This window comes from Chenopodium album, chromosome 6, assembly GCF_948465745.1.
Source record: "Chenopodium album chromosome 6, dcCheAlbu1.1, whole genome shotgun sequence".
NCBI classification, from domain to species: Eukaryota; Viridiplantae; Streptophyta; class Magnoliopsida; order Caryophyllales; family Amaranthaceae; genus Chenopodium; species Chenopodium album.
In genome coordinates, this window is record NC_137839.1 from 70,522,168 (window position 1) to 70,542,598 (window position 20,431).

General features: G+C 35.8%; 1 protein-coding gene, 1 non-coding gene and 1 pseudogene across 2 annotated transcripts; 2 read left to right on the plus strand and 1 right to left on the minus strand.

The window, feature by feature from the left end:
- Positions 1 to 267: 267 nt before the first annotated feature.
- Positions 268 to 2,466, plus strand: LOC145635133 (phospholipase A1-IIgamma-like). Its single transcript, XM_081686417.1, has 2 exons — positions 268 to 876; positions 1,751 to 2,466. Exons 1-2 carry the CDS (start codon positions 277 to 279, stop codon positions 2,369 to 2,371), a joined length of 1,221 nt encoding a protein of 406 aa, XP_081542543.1. The 5' UTR covers positions 268 to 276; the 3' UTR covers positions 2,372 to 2,466.
- An 828-nt stretch (positions 2,467 to 3,294) lies between these two features.
- Positions 3,295 to 5,601, plus strand: LOC145637156 (beta-amyrin 6-beta-monooxygenase pseudogene; annotated as a pseudogene).
- A 4,259-nt stretch (positions 5,602 to 9,860) lies between these two features.
- LOC145637469 (small nucleolar RNA R71) lies at positions 9,861 to 9,967 on the minus strand. The gene has a single exon (XR_014114250.1). It is a non-coding gene; the product is annotated as a small nucleolar RNA R71 (small nucleolar RNA).
- Positions 9,968 to 20,431: the final 10,464 nt, after the last annotated feature.

A 20,431-nucleotide genomic window follows, 5' to 3' on the forward strand; every position in this document is an offset into this window, starting at 1 on the left:
ATCTTTCTTTTCCATATGTTCATATGATACTCATATATATGACGAATAGTATAAGCTTTTGAACATGCTATGACAAAAAATGAATTCATATATGACGAAATAGTATATGCTTTTGAACTCACATGATCAATTTGTGTGACTATATATTAGTATGTACAACCTCAATTGCTCAAACACTTGCATAAATTATGCATAAATCTAAGTAGTTTTCAAATATATACATTTTTTTTTTTTTTCAATAAGCAAGTAAATTTAGCCATGGAAAAAAACAGAAAGATGAAGTCTTCCCATCACATTGCAAAAACATGGAAAAAATTAAGTGGTGAAAACAATTGGGAAGGCCTCTTAAACCCCCTCGATATCGATCTTCGAAGATACATCATTCATTACGGAGAAATGTCTCAATCGACTTATGATACATTCAATAGCTCAAAGAAATCAAAATATGCTGGTAGTAGTTTTTTTTCCAAGAAAAATTTCTTCTCAAACGTTGGTCTAGCTAATGGAAATCGGTACAAGTATCGCGTTACAAGATTCTTGTATGCAACTTCAGGGATAGATTTGCCTGATGCCTTCATTTTTAAGTCATGGTCTAGAGAGGCATGGAGTAAAGAGTCCAATTTTATAGGGTACGTGGCGGTGGCGGAGGACGAGTCCGTGGAATTGTTAGGGAGGAGAGACATTGTTATTGCTTGGAGAGGGAGTATTCAGTCGTTGGAGTGGGTCAATAACTTGCAATTTCGTCTAGTTCCGGTTTCCGATATTCTTGGAGCTGATGATGTAGGTGATAAGGCTAGAGTACATGAAGGATGGTACTCAATTTATACATCGGATGACCCTAAATCTCCATTCAACAAAACTAGTGCTAGAAATCAGGTAAGATAAGTCCTTTGAACATCTTTTTTAAATCAGGTAAGATAAGTCCTTTGAACATCTTTTTTTGGATACATAATATTAAGGACTTTTTGTGAGAAGGACTTTTTGTGAGAAACTACCTAATAGAACCTAAATTTTGTGAGAAACTATCTAATGGAACCTAAATTTTGTAAGAAACTACCTAATAAAAGGTTTCCCTCAAAAAAAAAAAAAAACTACCTAATAAAAGGTAAAATATTATACGATACTACATTTGATTGAATTTCCACTAATTTTACAAAGTTGATCCATCATAAAACACGGAAACACCCCCGACACCATCCCGAGGGTTGGTTTTCAAGGTACGTGGTAAGGTTATTTTCGAGGTGGTTGGAGGATATTCTGAGTTGGTGAGGGTAGAATAATTAGTGCCTCAGGAAAGTGGTTTTTAGGGTTAGAGATGTTTGTTTAGGGGTTAAAAGGTGGTTTAGGTGTGGTGGAGGCAATTTTGAGTAAATTGTGTTAGTTTTGGGAATGAAAACAGTGGTTTCGAGAGTGTTATGAGGTCGGCCAATAGTGAAAATCTGGTAAGGGTGGTGTTTATAACATTTTACCTTTTTCTTAGGTAGTTTTTACAACATTTTACCTTTATTTGGTAGTTTATAATAATTTTATTTTATTAGGTTATTTCTTATAAAATTTGGGTTTTATTTGGTAGTTTTTGAAAAAAAGTCCTAATGTTTATAAAGTTTGCTCACTATTCATTTTACATTATTCACACATATTTTGTTGACTGCATGTCTTTTATATGTGATTGCATAAAGATAAGTATATATATAGTCATGTAAATTTTGCTTACTTATTATGTCATTATTCTTGGATGGATTTAATATAGGTTCTACTTGAGATTCGAAACCTAATGGAACAATACAAGAATGAAGAGGTTAGTATAACAATAACAGGCCATAGTATGGGAGCAGCACAAGCTACACTAAACGCGGCTGATATAGTTGTTAACAACCTTAACAAGCCTAAAAGCTCCCCTGGAAAATCATGCTTAGTAACAGCCATATTATTTGCTAGTCCTCGAGTTGGAGACGCCAATTTTTTAAAGTTCTTTTTAAAATATGACAACCTTAAGATCTTAAGGGTACGTAACACCCTAGATGTCGTACCACACTACCCACCTATCGACTATGTCCATGTCGGAGAGGAGTTGGTCATCGACACAACTAGGTCACCGTACTTGAAGTTCCCCGGAAATTTAGTTACTTGGCACAACTCGGAGATCTACTTGCACGGCGTTGCTGGATCTCAATGTGGTGAGAAAGCGTTCGAATTGGTTGTAGATCGTGATATTTCGTTAGTAAATAAACATTGGGATAATTTAAAGGATGAGTTCCTCATCCCTGTTGGTTGGTGGATATTGAAGAATAGGGGCATGGTCCAACGGTCGGATGGATCTTGGGTATTAATGGATCGAGAGATGGATGATGACGAAGACTTTGACCTTTGAATGTAGCTTCTAGTTAACCTTCATCAATGTTGAAACCTCATTTGTTGCGCACATGTGAATTGTTCCATATTGGTTTTAAAGAAAGAAAAAAGAACCTTATAAGCTATAGGATTTAGCTTCCGTTGATTTTAGTAAAGAATCTCCTTTGAACTTGTTATTGGACTGGCACTCTTATTTGTTGGGGCTTTGGATCACCCAGGCCCATTTTGTTATTAATGAAACAAGATACTTGGATATGCATATATGAAGAATTCATGAAAGTTTCTTTATTGATATTTAAATTGGAATTTTTTTATTATTATTTTGTATTATTCTATTTAACTATTGATTTTATTAATCATTTTAACTTTTAATTTTTTTTTTTTTTTGAAATTGATGAATATCTTTCTTTTTTTTTTTTTTTTTTTCTTTCTTCTTAAGATATTTGTGTTGAACGGTATGTAATACACGACTTTAAACACTAATGTTTTCAATCATACTACAACGATATATTGTTAATGCATGCATCAATAATATAATAATTAATGCACAACAATCAAATACATTACATGCATCAAACGCAAAAGAAGAAAACTAATTTTTTAGCCACCATTTCCGTGTAGCAAAAGTGAGTAGGCTTCATACTATATCATGGCAAATGTGCTTCACTAAACTCATGCCAATGATCCAGCTAAAAACATGCACAAATAAGTCTCAATTTTCTTTAAAAATTAAAGAAGTAATATTTCTATGGGATTGGATTACCTTACAAATTAAACCGTAAAGAATATCAATATATGATGAATTATTATATATATGTTCACAAATTGAGTATTATTACAAAAAATTAAATTAATTCAACATGATCTAGTTTATCTAGTGTACTATTTATCTAACTAAAGATCACCTACACATAATTAAAATTGAATAACAAGAGCATAACAATGACTTCAATTATTTTCTTAGCAATTGTCTTAGCAATTTTCCTTCTCTTCTTTCGTAAGTCTAGGAAGGTCAAGCCTAGCACAAACCTACCTCCGGGTAAAACCGGCTGGCCGATTCTTGGTGAAACCTTAGATTATGTCCGACGCCCTGCTGAATTTATACGTGATCGAATGGTAAGACACTCTCATGATGTCTTCCAAACTTCATTGGCAGGGGAAAAAATCGCGGTATTTTGTGGTCCATTAGGTAACAAGTTCATACATTCAAATGAAGATAAATTTAAGCCTTGGTTACCTCACACCTTTGTGAAAGCTCTCTCTTTGAAATCAATTGATCGTGATATCCCATCACTTAAATTATTTGTTGAGCAATTACTTAACTTCCTTAAGCTCGAGTCCTTGCAACAATATATTCATGTAATGGATTCAAAGACACGAGATCATGTAGAGATGTATTGGGTGCCTTACGACGAAGTAAAGGTTCAATTTTTATCTAAAGAGTTCACCTTTGAACTAATTTGTCTCTTGTCGTTTAACTTCCATGAGATAGATCAAGTGAAGGAATTAGCTGAACGTTTTAATACTTTGGTTAAAGGGCTTTTGTCCGTGCCTGTGAACTTGCCTGGTACGCAATACAATCGGGCTATGAAGGCGTCGAAAGCTGTCCTAGACAAGCTTATTGATTTAATTAGAAAGAAGAAATTGGCATTGTTAGAAAATGGTATGAATAATTGCGATCAAGAGATTCAAGACGACCTATTGACTCGAGTGCTAAGGTCTTCGGATAAAGAAGGCGTGGCTTTTGAAGACGACGAGTTAGCTGGTCTAATTCTTGGTGTCTTGTTTGCTGGATTGTATACTTCAAGTAGTGCCATCACATTTGTTATTAGTCATCTTGCTGAATACCCCCATGTTTATGCAAGAGTTTTACAAGGTACTTCCTCCGTTTCTTTTAAGTTGACACATTTCTTTAGTCACGTTTGACAATCACAAATTCAATCATTAATATCTTCATTAATATCTTTAATTATCGATAAGCAAAAACTATAAAAAGTTGATACTTTGAAAATATACGTTAGTGACGAATCTAACAAGATCTTACTTACCATACTTTTCTTCACATATAAATCACAAAACATGGTCAAAGAGAGTTGTATGAATACTGCTAAAGTCAAAACATGTCAACTAAAAAAAAAATAGAAGTAGTATGGTGTTGCAATATACATAAAATATCATTATACTCCATTCGTTTTATTTTAAGTGTTACACTTTGATCATGAGAGAATTGAACATAACATTTTTTATACTAACTATCGTTTATTTCTGATTCCTAACCCTTTTTTTTTATTTTTCTACATGCATCTTCTATCACAAGAACAATTGGCGATTGCGAAATCAAAAAGGAAAGGGGAGCTATTAACTTGGAAGGATATTCAAAAAATGAAGTACACTTGGAATGTGGTATGTGAATCTATGAGACTAATACCACCGGCACCCGGAGGTTTTAGAGAGGCCATAACTGACCTCTCTTATGCCGGCTTCACAATCCCAAAGGGATGGAAGGTATGAAATTGAGTAGAAGAAAGAAATTCAATTACATTAAAGCTTTCCAGAAATACACTTTATCATTTCATTTTAAATTGACACGTTGTTTTTATCATGTTTGATTTACCATTATATATATATTCAATTATATACGAAGTATATATATATTTTTTTAATTGATGATTGTCAAAGTCATTAAAAGTCATTTTGAAACATAGTCAAAATGTATCAATTAAAAAAGAAGTCAATTTTATGAAAGTGTCACGCCATGATGGTTCAATTGCATTAAGTAATGTACTTGTACAAAACTAATAATCTAGCTAAGACATACCATAATATTACTAAACTATTTATGAAGAATCTAAAGAAATATTAATAAAATTACCAAAAATAATGATTTAAGTACATATTATATCAATATAATTCTGATAATTATTCTTTTGTACTATTTTTTATGCTTTGATTAAATAGGTTCACTGGAATTTTTATTCAACTCACAAGGATCCAAAGTATTTTCCAAACCCGGAAAAGTTTGAGCCTTCAAGATTTGAAGCCACAATGCAGCCTAATACATTTGTACCCTTTGGAAAAGGGCAACATATGTGTTATGGTAATGAGTATGCTCGAATTAAGATCCTTGTATTTTTGCACAACGTTGTAACTCGATTTAGATTGTCCAAAGCTAATCCTGATGAGAAATTAATCTATACTCCAGATCCAGTATCTGCTGAAGGCCTCCGAATTCGCCTTCTCCCTCATTAGAATGATTAGAATATAGAGAGCAGATATAATAACACCAGATCAAGTTATAGTGTATGTATGTTTTTTTAGATTGTCTCATGTTGAAGTAAAACCTTCTAATTGATATCAAGGGGCTCATCTGTGATATATTATACTGAAATATATAGCTACTTTACTAAAGCTACTTGTGAGAAAGGTCCTTTTAAATAGATGTTCTTGTTGTAAAGGTCTTTTTTATAATAATAATAATAAATAAAAAAGGTGCCACAAAAAGTTTTTATATCGCACCTAGGTTGTGGTGAGGGTCATTTGACCGGATTCCGACCATTGACTTTTTTTTATCCGGCTAAAAAAAGTCTTGTGTGTTGCACGTGACCACTTAAAATCCTTTTCCCCTCTTTTCCCAATTTCCCCCCTTAGCTTATACCTTGCTCAATTTGTCTTCAATTGCCTTCAATTTTAATGTAAAGGACTAGAATTAGATTTTGATAACTTTTATTCTAAAAATAGGGTTTGTGTGACTGTTGAGGTTGATGATTAAGAAATTAGGGTTTAATCACTACCACAAAAATAGGAATAAGTAACACACTATACACAACTGTCAAGTTACATAGGCGTTCTCTAGAATTATACAGAGCGCCTATGTAAGATAAATGCTTAGTATGTTAAACCTGTAGAGCGCCTATCAAAGTTAACCGCTCTATTATTTGATACATGCAAAATTTTAACTAGACAATATAGAGCGCCTCTCTTGGTTAACTGTTCTATAAGTATTTTTTTTTAAAAAAAAAGGAACGTGTATACCACTAAGTCACTAACCCTAACTTCTTTCCTTTCAATCAAGCCGTCACTTCTCTAATTTCTTATTTCATTCCACATCTCCCTCCTCTAACCCTTACTCCTTCTCTGAGTTCACTCTCCTCTAAGTTCTCACTTCATCCCTTAATTACACCATGTTCTACTGCCATCATCACCTCCAAGGCTCCAACCCGCAGTAGATTAAAGCAAATCAAAACCCTCGTTGATCACCATCATGGCAGCCCCTTCAACCTTGGATTGTCCGCGGTGGGTTGATTTGATTCTTTCCACGAACTAACGTCGTCGATCGAGTTGGAGAAACCTAATTTTGTGTTCGAATTTCGATGTACAAATGTTGCAATAAAACTCATTGAGAAGTCTATAGATGCAATAAGGTATATCAAGATTAGTCTCATTTGTGTTCTAATGTCAATGTTCAAATTCATTTTTGGTTGTTTTAAAGTGATTGATATGATTTTATTTTTTTTTGCTTATTTTCCGATCTGAAGTTCATGATTGCATTCTTTTTCAGATATCTGATCTAATTTTCATTTTTAATATTTCGTTTTACTTCTCAATTGTTTTAGATCTGTGGGTTTTTGGTGCGGTTTCTCTGTGGGTTTGTTTTTCAAGTTATAACCTCTGATTTTATCAATTTTTTTATCGATATTTTACTTTAGATTTTATTCTAATTCGAATTTCTGTTTTTCATTTTTATCATTTCGTTTTAAGTCTCAATTGTTAATTTTAAATCTCAAACTTCTGATTTACACCTTTAGATTTAGTTTAATTTTTATTTTTTATTAAGTAAATTGGAGTACTCACAATAGAAATAATTATGTATCGTTTTTTTTTTTTAATTGCAGTGTTGGTTCTTGGTTGTTGTTTTCATTTTTGGGTGGTTGATTCGTGAGCAGGGGTGTGGGTTGCGGCTGCTCTGATTATAGTGGTGGTTGTCTGAATTGTTGCTGCAGAAATTAGACGCGGGTGCAAAGGAGGTGGTTGTATCGTTGATTGGGGCGGTGCTCAGAGGTGTTGGTGGCTTTTGGTGTTAAATTAAATGTTAATAGCAGTGGTGGTTGTCTAAATTGGTACAATTGTTTTATAATTCATTATGGTGTTCTATTAATTTTCCATGTGTAGTATAGCTTAATTGTATCAAATTCCTTTTTTTTTTAATGTTATAAATATTTGGTATGTTTTTTATCAAACGATGTAATCAAATGCGATTTAAGTATCATACTTCGTATATACAAGTATTAGTCTTTTATTTATCACGGAATGCAGTTATTATTGTTATTACTAATTATTAATTAATTAATGAATAATAATAATAATAATAATATTAATAATATTATTATTATTATTATTATTATTATTATAATTTTTAATAAAAAAATAAGGAAAACAAAACTATCATCTACTATAGGCGTTCTAAAACCATATAAATAGAGAACGCTTTTTCTAAGATTACAGTTCTATTTTCCATGTTGTTTATTGATAACACGATATTATACATGATTTATATGTGATATTTGGTCATATTTTATTGTGTTTCCTTCATTTTCCTACTCTTTTAGAGCTATTATTCTTCCTATTTCGATATTGCTCTTCTCAGTTTGTTTGTTTTTGTTTTTTATAGGAATAGGGATCGATTTGCGTGGAATTCAACTTGGACGCAAGATATTCTTCATATGGAGCGTTTTTAGCATCCACGAAGCATCATGGCAGCCTAGTCCGCAGCTTGATTGCGGTTTATTATGACCTACCGCAGCCTACCTGCGGCGCACTTCACAAAGGAGCAAGAATTCAAGTCAGCAGCCTACACCGCACCAATACCTCGCGACCTTGTACCGCAGCCCGGTTGCGGCCTCTTCGTTACCAACGAATTTAGCCCTATTTTAGGGATTTTAGGAGTCCTAATCCTAAGAAAAGACTACTACTATTTTCCTATCATATAAATAGGTTTTAGATAGTCTTTTATCTATCACTTTTACATACATTATTTTAGAGCTTTTGGTATTACGTTCTTCATTATTACTTTCAAGATTCAAGTTTTCATATTTAATTTCAATTCCAAGTATTGATTTTTCTTCCTTATTCTCTTTAATTTTTATTGTTATTATGTTTTCTTTAATTAATTGTCTTGTTATTTCTATTATTATGTGTGAGTAGTTTCATAATCTAGGGTTAGGTTGAACCCTAATATGGATTGATGTGTTATTTGATTCCCAATTCCCAATTTAATTAATTCATAATTTCTCTTTGTTAGGGTTGGTTTTATTATCAATGATAAACTAGAAATAGTATTATTGAATGTGATTAGGTTTACAACGAAAGTTGATTCTTAATTGAATTTAGAACCCTAATTAAAAGTAAGAGCTTTTATGCATGAAAATAGCTAATTGTTCTTGCTAGGGCTTATAGGATGCCGTTCTCAATGTCTTTAATATGTATGATTCCATGAAAATAGGTATGATTGCATGTTAGGGAAGCTATTAGTTGATCGAAAGAAACTCTTAGTATTGTTTTAGGAAGCATCCGTCCTGTGGAATATTTATTGATTTAAATTGAGGGAAAGGGATTGTTCTATTGCATTGATTCATATTAGTGGGGATACTTAATCTTAGATGTCTTTAGTTCTTGATTAATTCATTATTATAATTTTCTTTGCTTGATAGTTCGTAATTGTTCTAGAATAGATTTCTCGATATTGATTGGTTACTTGCTTAGTATTGATTTGAGTCTGTTTAATTAGTAGTCCTTAGTCTCTTGGGATTCGACCCCTACTTGCTCAACTACATAGTAGAGTTAGTTCGGTTATTTTTGTTAGGTACGCGACACGCCTATCAAATTTTGGCGCCGTTGCCGGGGACTAACGGTTTTACACTAGTTATTTGTGATTCGTTTTTACTAAGCTTTATTTGTTGCTTCGGCTATTGTCTCTTGTGTTTTTGATTTCTTTGCTTTTAGTTCTTTGTTGCATGCAAACTCGACGTTTAGGGCCAGACGATTTAATTCCATTTGATTCTGAAATTGAAGCAACTGCAAGGAGACGAGGAGGTAGAAGAAGAAGGAGAAATCAAAACCATAGAAACATGGTCGATCCAGGCACAAAGTCTCTTTTGGAATATGGCATTCCCGATACCACAACGGGACTCCTCTCTAGCATTGTCAGACCACCCGTTACTGCTCAGAACTTTGAATTTAAGCCACAGTTCATTCAATTCATCTCTAATGATTCATTTGCAGGCACACCTCACGAATGCCCTGTCAGTCATATTGATAGTTTCTTGGAAAAGTGCGATACCATGAAACTAAATGGTGTTACAGATGATGTTATTAGACTTCGCCTATTCCCTTTCTCATTATGGGATAGAGCAAAGGAATGGTTAAGAGATGAAGGTACTGGCTCTTTTGACACATGGGACAAACTGGTGAAAGCTTTTCTAGTCAAGTTCTTGGGACAGGAAAAATTTGCGAGGTTGAGAAATGAGCTATCTACTTTCGGGCAGTCAGATGATGAGTCCTTATATGAAGCATGGAGGAGGTTCAAGCGATTGCAGAGACAATGCCCTCATCATGGTATTCCTGAATGGATGTTGATCCAAACCTTTTACAATGGCTTGACTCATGAGTTCCGAATCTATATTGATGCTGCATCTAGGGGTTCTCTCTTGACTAAGAACCCAACTGAGGCAAAGGAGCTAATTGAGAAGATGGCGGCAAATGATAATTACCATCCAGGAGGACGACGCAATGTTAAAAAGGGAGGTATGCATGATGTTTATGCTCTAACCCTTTTAACTAGTTCTATGCAGGCATTGACAAGCAAGTTTGACAAGTTCCAAGCGGCATCTTCTGGCTCATCTGCTGAAACTTGTCAAATGTGTAATGTACAAGGTCACATTGCCCCTGACTGCCCACAAAATTCACATGAGATGTCGATTGAGGAAGCCAATGCATTCTACACTTCAAATCCCAAAAGGCCATATGATCCTCATTCAAACACATACAATGAAGGTTGGAAACATCATCCAAATTTCTCTTACAAGAATTCCCAAGCTCAACAAAATCCACCTCCACCACCACCTCGAAACAATAATTATAATGCTCCACCCGGTTTCCAAGCAAGACCACCTCTAGTCCAACAACCTATGCAACCACCTCCACAAAAATCCAACCTTGAGCTAATGCTTGAGAACTTCGTTACCACAACTAACAACAACATCCAACAACTACAAGCTCAGAACAAGCTCATGGAAAATCAAATAAGTCAACTTGCTCATCAAGTTGGCCAATCTTTGAAGACTCCGGGCACTTTTCCGGGTCAAACAGAGCAACCACCAAAGGGGCATATGAATGCTGTGACTTTGAGGAGTGGAAAGCAGTTGGAAGATCCCCCCATGAAGGAGCCATCAAAGGAGCTTGTTGAAGAGGTAGTCAATAAAGAGAAGGTGGTCGATGGTAGCGCGATTGAGGAAGAGCCAAAGGCATCAACTCCACCACCACTTGTTCCATATGTGCCAACAGTTCCTTTCCCGCAAAGGTTGGCTCAAGCTAAGTTAGAGAAAAAGTATGGAAAATTTCTTGATATTCTGAAAAAGCTTCACATCAACATTCCATTCTTAGATGCAATATCTGAGATGCCATCTTATGCAAAATTTTTAAAGGATATGCTCTCTAACAAGAAGAAGCTACATGAGAATGCTACAGTTGCGTTGAATGCAGAGTGTAGTGAAATTTTGCAAAATACACTTCCTAAGAAACTAGGCGATCCAGGTAGCTACTCCATTCCAGTGAAGCTTGGGGATATAGAGATCAACAAGGCATTATGTGATCTTGGTGCAAGTGTGAGTCTCATGCCGCTCTCTATTTGCAAGAAACTTCAAATGGGTGAACTAAAGCCTACACGTATGTCTCTACAACTTGCAGATAGGTCGGTTAAATTTCTCTTGGGTATACTTGAAGATGTTCCTCTTCGTGTGGGAAAATTCTTTATCCCATGTGACTTTGTTGTGATGGAGATGGAAGAGGATGCACATGTCCCTATTATACTTGGTAGACCATTGTTAGCCACTGCAGGTGCAATCATTGATATGAAGAATGGAAAAATCACTTTTGAGGTGGGAGACAAGAAAATGGAGTATTCGCTCTTGAATGCTATGGAAACTCCTTCCACGGGAGAGACTATCTACCAAGTAGATGTCCTTGATGATTTAGAACGTGATCAACTTCCCTTAATCAAGACAGACGATGCATTGGAAACGGTGTTGGTAGGAAGCACCAGTGAGGAAGATTGGGAAATAAGGGAGTACACGCGGCTACTTGAGGAAGGAAAAGCACATCCAACCACCGCTCTAGTGAAGGAAGTCCTTAGTGTATCAAGTGTTGGGGAGAGTACTACGCCTCTTGAGGTAGAGTTGAAACCCCTTCCCTTTACTCTTAAATATGCATATCTTGGTCCTAATAACACATATCCTGTTATTGTTAATGCTGAGCTTAATGACACAAAATTAGAGCAACTGCTCATTGTTTTGAGAAAATACAAAAGTGTTATTGGGTACACCATTGATGATATAAAGGGTATTAATCCCTCATTCTGCATGCATAAGATAATTCTTGAGGACGATCATACCTCCTCCATAGAACCTCAAAGACGACTTAATACAAACATGATGGAGGTAGTAAAAAAAGAGGTTCTTAAATTACTTGCCGCGGGAATAATTTACCCTATCTCAGATAGTAAGTGGGTTAGTCCTGTACAAGTAGTTCCAAAGAAAGGAGGTATGACCGTTGTCAAGAATGACAAGGGTGAGCCAATCGCCACTAGAACTGTTATAGGTTGGCGAATGTGTATTGATTATAGGAGGTTGAACAAGGCCACCCGGAAGGATCATTTTCCCATTCCATTTATTGATCAGATACTTGAACGTTTGGCTAAGCATTCCTTTTTCTGCTAATTGGACTGATACTCTGGTTTCTTTCAAATTCCCATCCGTCCATGCGATCAGGAAAAGACTACTTTCACATGTCCCTATGGCACCTTCGCCTATCGAAGAATGCCATTTGGATTATGTAATGCTCCAGCCACGTTTCAACGTTGTATGATGGCAATTTTCTCAGGTCTTATTGAACATTCCATGGAAGTTTTTATGGATGACTTCTCAGTCTATGGAACATCTTTTGATGTATGTCTTGAAAATTTGGAAAAGGTGCTCCATAGATGTAAAGAAGTCAATTTAATTTTGAACTGGGAAAAATGTCATTTCATGGTACAACAAGGAGTTGTTCTAGGCCATGTGGTGTCAAATAAGGGTATTGAGGTTGATAAAGCAAAGATAGAGGTCATTGAGCGACTACCCCCTCCTAATTCTGTAAAAGGAATCCGGAGTTTTCTTGGTCATGCAGGATTTTATAGGCGATTTTTTAAAGATTTTTCGAAAATCGCTAGACCTCTAACTGAGCTTTTGGCCAAAGATGCCCCATTTGTATTTACTAATGATTGTCTTGAGGCTTTTAACAGGTTGAAGGAAGCATTGATCTCCGCTCCAGTTATGCAACCCCCGGATTGGACCCTACCATTTGAAATTATGTGTAATGCTAGTGACTATGCAATAGGGGTCGTCTTGGGGCAACGGAAGGATAGAAAACTTCACGCCATTTATTACTCTAGTAAAACTCTTGATTCTGCCCAAATGAATTATGCCACAACTGAAAAAGAGATGCTAGCAGTAATTTATGCAATAGAGAAGTTCCACTCATACCTTGTTGGTTCGAAGGTGATAATTCACACAGTTCATGCCGCATTGAAATATTTGATGACTAAGAGTCACGCCAAGCCGCGGTTGATTCGTTGGGTCCTTCTGTTGCAAGATTATGACATCGAGATACGGGACACAAAAGGGACTGAGAATGTCGTTGCAGACCATCTTTCTCGCCTCCTTCTCGATAAGGGGGATGGAGATGACTTCCCCATTGATGATTCTTTCCCCGATGAACATTTATTAGCACTTTCTCAAATTGAATCACCTTGGTATGCTGATTTAGCTAACTTCTTGTCCACAGGTGTATTGCCTCACGGCTATTCGTCTCAACAAAAGAAAAAATTCTTTTACGAGGCCAAGCGACATTTTTGGGACGACCCATTCCTTTACAGGCTATGTGCAGATGCTATGATTAGACGATGCGTCCCAGAAGTTGAGGTAAGCAACATTATTTCACATTGCCATGACTTACCTTGTGGTGGACATGCAGGTCCTACAAAAACAGCCGCGAAGATTTTACAATGTGGTTTCTATTGGCCAACTTTGTTCAAGGACGTATACTCATATGTCAAGGCTTGTGATCGTTGTCAACGGACCGGAAACATTTCAAGGAAGAACGAGATGCCACTCAACAACATACTCGAGGTCGAGTTATTTGACGTGTGGGGGATAGATTTCATGAGACCATTCCCTTCTTCTAATGGAAATCGATACATTTTAGTGGCCGTTGACTATGTCTCAAAGTGGGTTGAAGCAATTGCTACTCCAACCAATGATGCTCGTGTGGTAAGCAAATTTTTCAAAAAAAAAAAAATTTCCCTCGTTTTGGTTTACCATGTGTGTTGATCAGTGACAGGGGAACACACTTCTTGGAGCATTGATTTGAAGCAATGTTGAAAAAGTATGGAGTGCAACATAGGATCGGTATTGGTTAACACCCACAGACTAGTGGTCAAGTTGAGGTGTCAAACCGTGAAATCAAATCTATCTTAGAAAAAACTGTTGTAAGGACAAGAAAAGATTGGTCGATGAAAATTGATAATGCACTATGGGCGTACCGAACGACATTCAAAACGCCAATTGGTACGACCCCATATCGATTGGTGTATGGTAAGGCTTGCCATCTTCCCGTTGAGCTAGATCACCGAGCGTATTGGGCTATCAAGAGCCTAAATTTTGATGCTAAAGCAGCAGGCAAGAAGAGATTGCTACAACTTAACGAGTTGGATGAACTTCGCATGGAAGCTTATGAAAACTCAAAGTTGTACAAGGAGAGAACAAAGAAATGGCATGATAAGCATATTTTAAGGAGAAAGTTTCGCGAAGGAGAGTTGGTCCTGTTGTATAATTCTCGTTTGAAATTATTCCCTGGGAAACTCCGATCAAGATGGTCCGGTCCATTTCAAGTACGAAAGGTTTTCCCCTATGGTTCAGTTGAAATTTGGAGTGAAGCTACTGGTTCTTTTAAGGTTAATGGACAACGTCTTAAGCACTATCGAGAAGGCGAACCCGTTGAAGGAAAAGCGATTTTTACCCTTTCTGATCCTCACTCAAATTGAATAAAAAGGTGGTCAAGCTAGATGACCTTAAACTAGCGCTTTTGGGAGGCAACCCAATTTTTTTTATATATATATGTAGCTTATTTATTTAGTTTTCTTTTACCTAGTTGTTTTAGTATATGCCTTACTAGTATTTGCTAGAATTCTAGGATTAAGGTTTTCCTTTTATTTATTTATTTATTTTTATTTTTATTACTCCTTAGTTGTTATTATTTTTTTATAGTAGTCTTTCTTGTATTTTAGTGTCTTTGTCCTTTTGCTTTTGTATTTTTTTTTTACTTTGTATTATTTTGGTAAGTTAGGTAGAACTATATATTACCATAGTTTAGTCTGTAGTACTATCGTTCCTACTTTCCTCCCCTGCAATTAAGTTCTTTTTACTTCTTTTAACAACTAATGTGTGATTGCAGGAGGAAGAAGCACGCATAGTGGAGGCTAAAGTGCGACATTCCAGACTACTCCGCAGTCGGGTCGCGGTATACCCACCTTTGCCGCAGTCATGTCGCGGTTTATCTCACTCCCGTACATTAAGAAGCAGGTCAAGCAACAATAACAGTTTACTCCGCAACCGAACCGCGGGTAACACCAAAATACCGCAATTAAGCTGCGGAGTGCACTGTTATTCACATCAGTTCTGATTTATTTTCTCTATATAATTCCCAAAAAAAAAAAAGATAAAAGATGAAAAAAAAAGAGATAAATAAAAAGAAAAGGGATTAGAAGCATAATCGCAAGGCAAGAAGCAACTTACAGGGTTAGCGAATTCCTTCAACCTTCGCCTTGTTCTTGATTGAAAATCAAACTACTGGGTTCAAAATTTTCTGCAATTCTGGCTGTTATTCGTGCCGATTCTCGATTCGACTCGCCATTCCTCAGTCATCTCATATTTAGGCGAACTCTGGTGGTTTTCTTGATCAATTTTGTGGCGAATTGAAGGTAATAATCGCAGCAAGTATATAGAATTTGATCCTCTGTTTTGACCGAATAATTTTCGACCCTTTATCCCTTGTCACTCTGCCAGCAATTTGTGCGAAATATCCTGGGTATTTGTGACTAAAATTGTTGTCATCATTGGATTGATTATACCGAGTTTTGTTGCCTGTAATTTTTGACTTTCTTGACTGCAATTTTAGCTTGTATATCCGTGCTTGAGGTTGTGGATTATAACTTGCTTCTTTGGGTGAGACTAAGATTTTTTAATGGCACGCACTTCAAGTGTTCGACAAAAGAACGACATTAATAACCCCACTCTTAAGGCAAGGCAGTCTCTTATAAAGAAAGGTTCATCATCCAAGCGAAATTCATCCGTCTCTAATGGCAAGAAAGCAACGTCGCCAATCACTAGAGCCAAGAACAATGAAGCTGTCAATTACTTTGACATTGATTTTAATGGGGATGCAGAGTATAAGGAGAAATATGAGCAGCTATTTAAGCGAGAATCGTTGCTACACGCTATGGTGACCTTGATACTTTGACAACCTTACACATTGAGGATGATATTCGTTGGCTTTTCGATAATGTCAGGATGGGCAACCTTCTTATGACTAAGTTCCCAACATCACAGAGAGCAACCTTGGAATTCTTAAGCTCCCTAAAAGTCCAATTATTCCCGAACCCATCAAGTGGCGAGACTAAGATCACTTTTCGGCTATTCAACAATGATCATACTTGGAATTTGGATAATCTTAATTTGGCTCTTGGATTACAGGGTGGTGGCTCGAGAATGACCCCAATAAGATGGGATGTAGATGACCTTTGGCGGATCCTCACTGGTGAAGGCACATATGATTCCAAGAGGAGTTCTATTACGTCCGTCCTCCACCCTGCACTACGTTATACTCTCAAGTTGTTTTCCAATACAATTTTTGGTCGACAAGAAGGGAGTAGGGTTCGTAAGGATGAGTTATATATGCTCCATCACATGCTTCATGCTGAACCTATAGACATTGGTGCCATCTTCATTCAACAACTGCAACACGTAGCCAATAATAACAGTACTGGAGGAAAAATTGTGCAAGGAGGGTTTATCACTCGCATTGCAACTTATCTAGGATACAATGAAGAACTCAAAAGAGATGGTTTTGTAGATGGGATCGATGCAGTAGAAATTCCTTCTAGTTGGTTGAAAAAGAAAGATGGCACCACCCTTTGGTGCACTCAAAAAGATGAAGATGCATTTCCCTCTCCCGAGCAAATATCTTTGAAGGATATAAATAATTGGTCCTTTACTCATTATTCACTGAGAAATCAAGCACCATTGCTTCCTGAGCCACTCGTTCCATCATCTCCTCTTGAAGGTGCTAGAGTTTCTCCAATGTCGGTTGAACAAGCACTTACAAAATTGCAACAGAGTGTTGATCAAATCAAGGCCGAGCAAAGGGACATCAAGGATCATTTGGCTTCTTTATTGAAGGCTTTCACTGACTTTGGTGTTTGGTTGCGGTCTCAAGGGTTTCAAAACCCTCCTCTTCCCCCTCAATGAGGGTTTGTGAGTATCTTCTCTCCTTACTTGTCTTGATACTTTACCTTTGCTATGTGGACATTGCAAGATTCAAGTGTGGGGGGAGTTTTAGTATAGATTTATTTCTTTCTAGTATAGTTTTACCGCTTTGAAAAAAAATGAAAAAAGAAAAAAAAATTAGAAAAATAAAAAAAATACAAAAATACGTTCCAATGAATGATAAATCATGCTTCCCTGTGCCCCATACTTAAAAATTGTTTTGATTCTTGGTATATGATGATGAGTATTGTGGATAAGTTAGCCATGATTTGATGTTTGATTGTCTTGAAACCTTAACATGAGTCAATTTTGCCAACTATTTGTGAATATAGTGCTTGACTAGTTAATTTGATTAGGAGTGTGTGATAGTTCCTGGTATGTCAAGGAATTTGAGTATTGGTTTGAAACTATAAGTAATGTTTGTATGACTCATTATTATGCACATTGAGGAGGACGAATTCGTTCATTATTTTAGGTAGCCTCCAGATGATTGTAGATACATTTGTTCCCTTCTTGCTACCCATGTTGTTGCCTTGACTTTTTGTTGTTTATTAGCCATATTATAAGCCTACTTTTCCCCATTGGTTACTAGTCCCAAGCTTGGCTTGGGGGAGCTATTAGTGAGTGAGGTGAGGGAGTTTGTAGTGTGCTTACTATTTGCACAATTTGGGTGGGTTTTGAGAAGTTATTTTGTTCTTGAACGTAGTTTATTTTTGATGAGTTTGAAAGTTTAATTTTCTTGGTAAAAATAAAGTATGATGTTATGAAAAAAAAAGAAGAGAGAAGTTCAAGAAAAAAAAAAGTGAAAAAATAAGTGAACTTCAATAGAAAAAAAAAAGAAGGAAAAAAGGAAAAAATTGTTCAATATTCTAGTTGGTGGTTGATCAAAAGGAAGAAAAAAGTGAGCTTCAATGATAAATTCAAGTTTGGAAAATAAAGTTTGTTTATTCACTCCACTTCTTCATTATTATGTCTTATGAGTGAAATTGTAAGAGTTGGGATTATTTATATTGTTTGGAGTATATTTGGTGGATGTTAGAGTTGGTTATGTAGGAGATGTTGATCATTATTTATTTTGATCATGGGTTTTACTAGGATTTGCTCCCTTAAGCATAGCTTTTCTCTCACTTATTCCCAAATTTATCCTACCCTTTACCCTAACCTTACATTACAAGCTTTAAAGACCTTCCGACCTTTATGCATAGAGTTGTGTGAATGTGAAAGTAGTTACTTATCAATGCAAGGGATGACTTGACATATTCCGAGTCGACTATTAGGTTGAGTGTATGTCTTTTTAAACACACGAGTGCGTGAGTTGGGAGGACATTGTTCACATGATGGAGTTGGGATGGAGAGCGATCGAGTACATCGTTTACTCGCCACATAAATGAGCTACTCGAGTACATCTTATACATGATTTATATGTGATATTTGGTCATATTTTATTGTGTTTCCTTCATTTTCCTACTCTTTTAGAGCTATTATTCTTCCTATTTCGATATTGCTCTTCTCAGTTTGTTTGTTTTTGTTTTTATAGGAATAGGGATCGATTTGCGTGGAATTCAACTTGGACGCAAGATATTCTTCATATGGAGCGTTTTTAGCATCCACGAAGCATCATGGCAGCCTAGTCCGCAGCTTGATTGCGGTTTACTATGACCTACCGCAGCCTACCTGCGGCGCACTTCACAAAGGAGCAAGAATTCAAGTCAGCAGCCTACACCGCACCAATACCGCGGCTCGTGACCTTGTACCGCAGCCCGGTTGCGGCCTCTTCATTACCAACGAATTTAGCCCTATTTTAGGGATTTTAGGAGTCCTAATCCTAAGAAAAGACTACTACTATTTTCCTATCATATAAATAGGTTTTAGATAGTCTTTTATCTATCAATTTTACATACATTATTTTAGAGCTTTTGGTATTACGTTCTTCATTATTACTTTCAAGATTCAAGTTTTCATATTTAATTCCAATTCCAAGTATTGATTTTTCTTCCTTATTCTCTTTAATTTTTATTGTTATTATGTTTTCTTTAATTAATTGTCTTGTTATTTCTATTATTATGTGTGAGTAGTTTCATAATCTAGGGTTAGGTTGAACCCTAATATGGATTGATGTGTTATTTGATTCCCAATTCCAAATTTAATTAATTCATAATTTCTCTTTGTTAGGGTTGGTTTTATTATCAATGATAAACTAGAAATAGTATTATTGAATGTGATTAGGTTTACAACGAAAGTTGATTCTTAATTGAATTTAGAACCCTAATTAAAAGTAAGAGCTTTTATGCATGAAAATAGCTAATTGTTCTTGCTAGGGCTTATAGGATGCCGTTCTCAATGTCTTTAATATGTATGATTCCATGAAAATAGGTATGATTGCATGTTAGGGAAGCTATTAGTTGATCGAAAGAAACTCTTAGTATTGTTTTAGGAAGCATCCGTCCTGTGGAATATTTATTGATTTAAATTGAGGGAAAGGGATTGTTCTATTGCATTGATTCATATTAGTGGGGATACTTAATCTTAGATGTCTTCAGTTCTTGATTAATTCACTATTATAATTTTCTTTGCTTGATAGTTCGTAATTGTTCTAGAATAGATTTCTCGATATTGATTGGTTACTTGCTTAGTATTGATTTGAGTCTGTTTAATTAGTAGTCATTAGTCTCTTGGGATTCGACCCTTACTTGCTCAACTACATAGTAGAGTTAGTTCGGTTATTTTTGTTAGGTACGCGACACGCCTATCATTTATATATTTTGTACATAGTATAAGAATCGTCTATTCAAGATAGGCGTTTTGTATTGTAATGTATACAGAACGCCTCAAATAGGCGTCTAGTATACCTTATAAGGCACCCTAGTTGAAGAACGCCTCTAAAGTGTTCTATATTGCCTATATCAGGCGTTCTCTTTTGCTTATTTTGTTGTAGTGAATAAAGGGAAAAGGTGGGGAAAATGGGAAAAATATATTTTTATGCAAGGCACATGACTTTTTTTGGTTGGAAAAAAATATCAATTCTCGGAATCTAGTCAAAGGGCCCTCGCCACAACCTAAGTGTGATAATAGAACCTTTTGTGCCACCTATTTGTTTTTATATGAAAGGACCTTTATAATAAAAGGAAAATGTTATACATAACCCTTAGGGCTACATATAAGCATTAAATTTACACTTGAAAATCGTAAAAAGTTAAGAAATCATCAAAATATAAACATTGATTTAC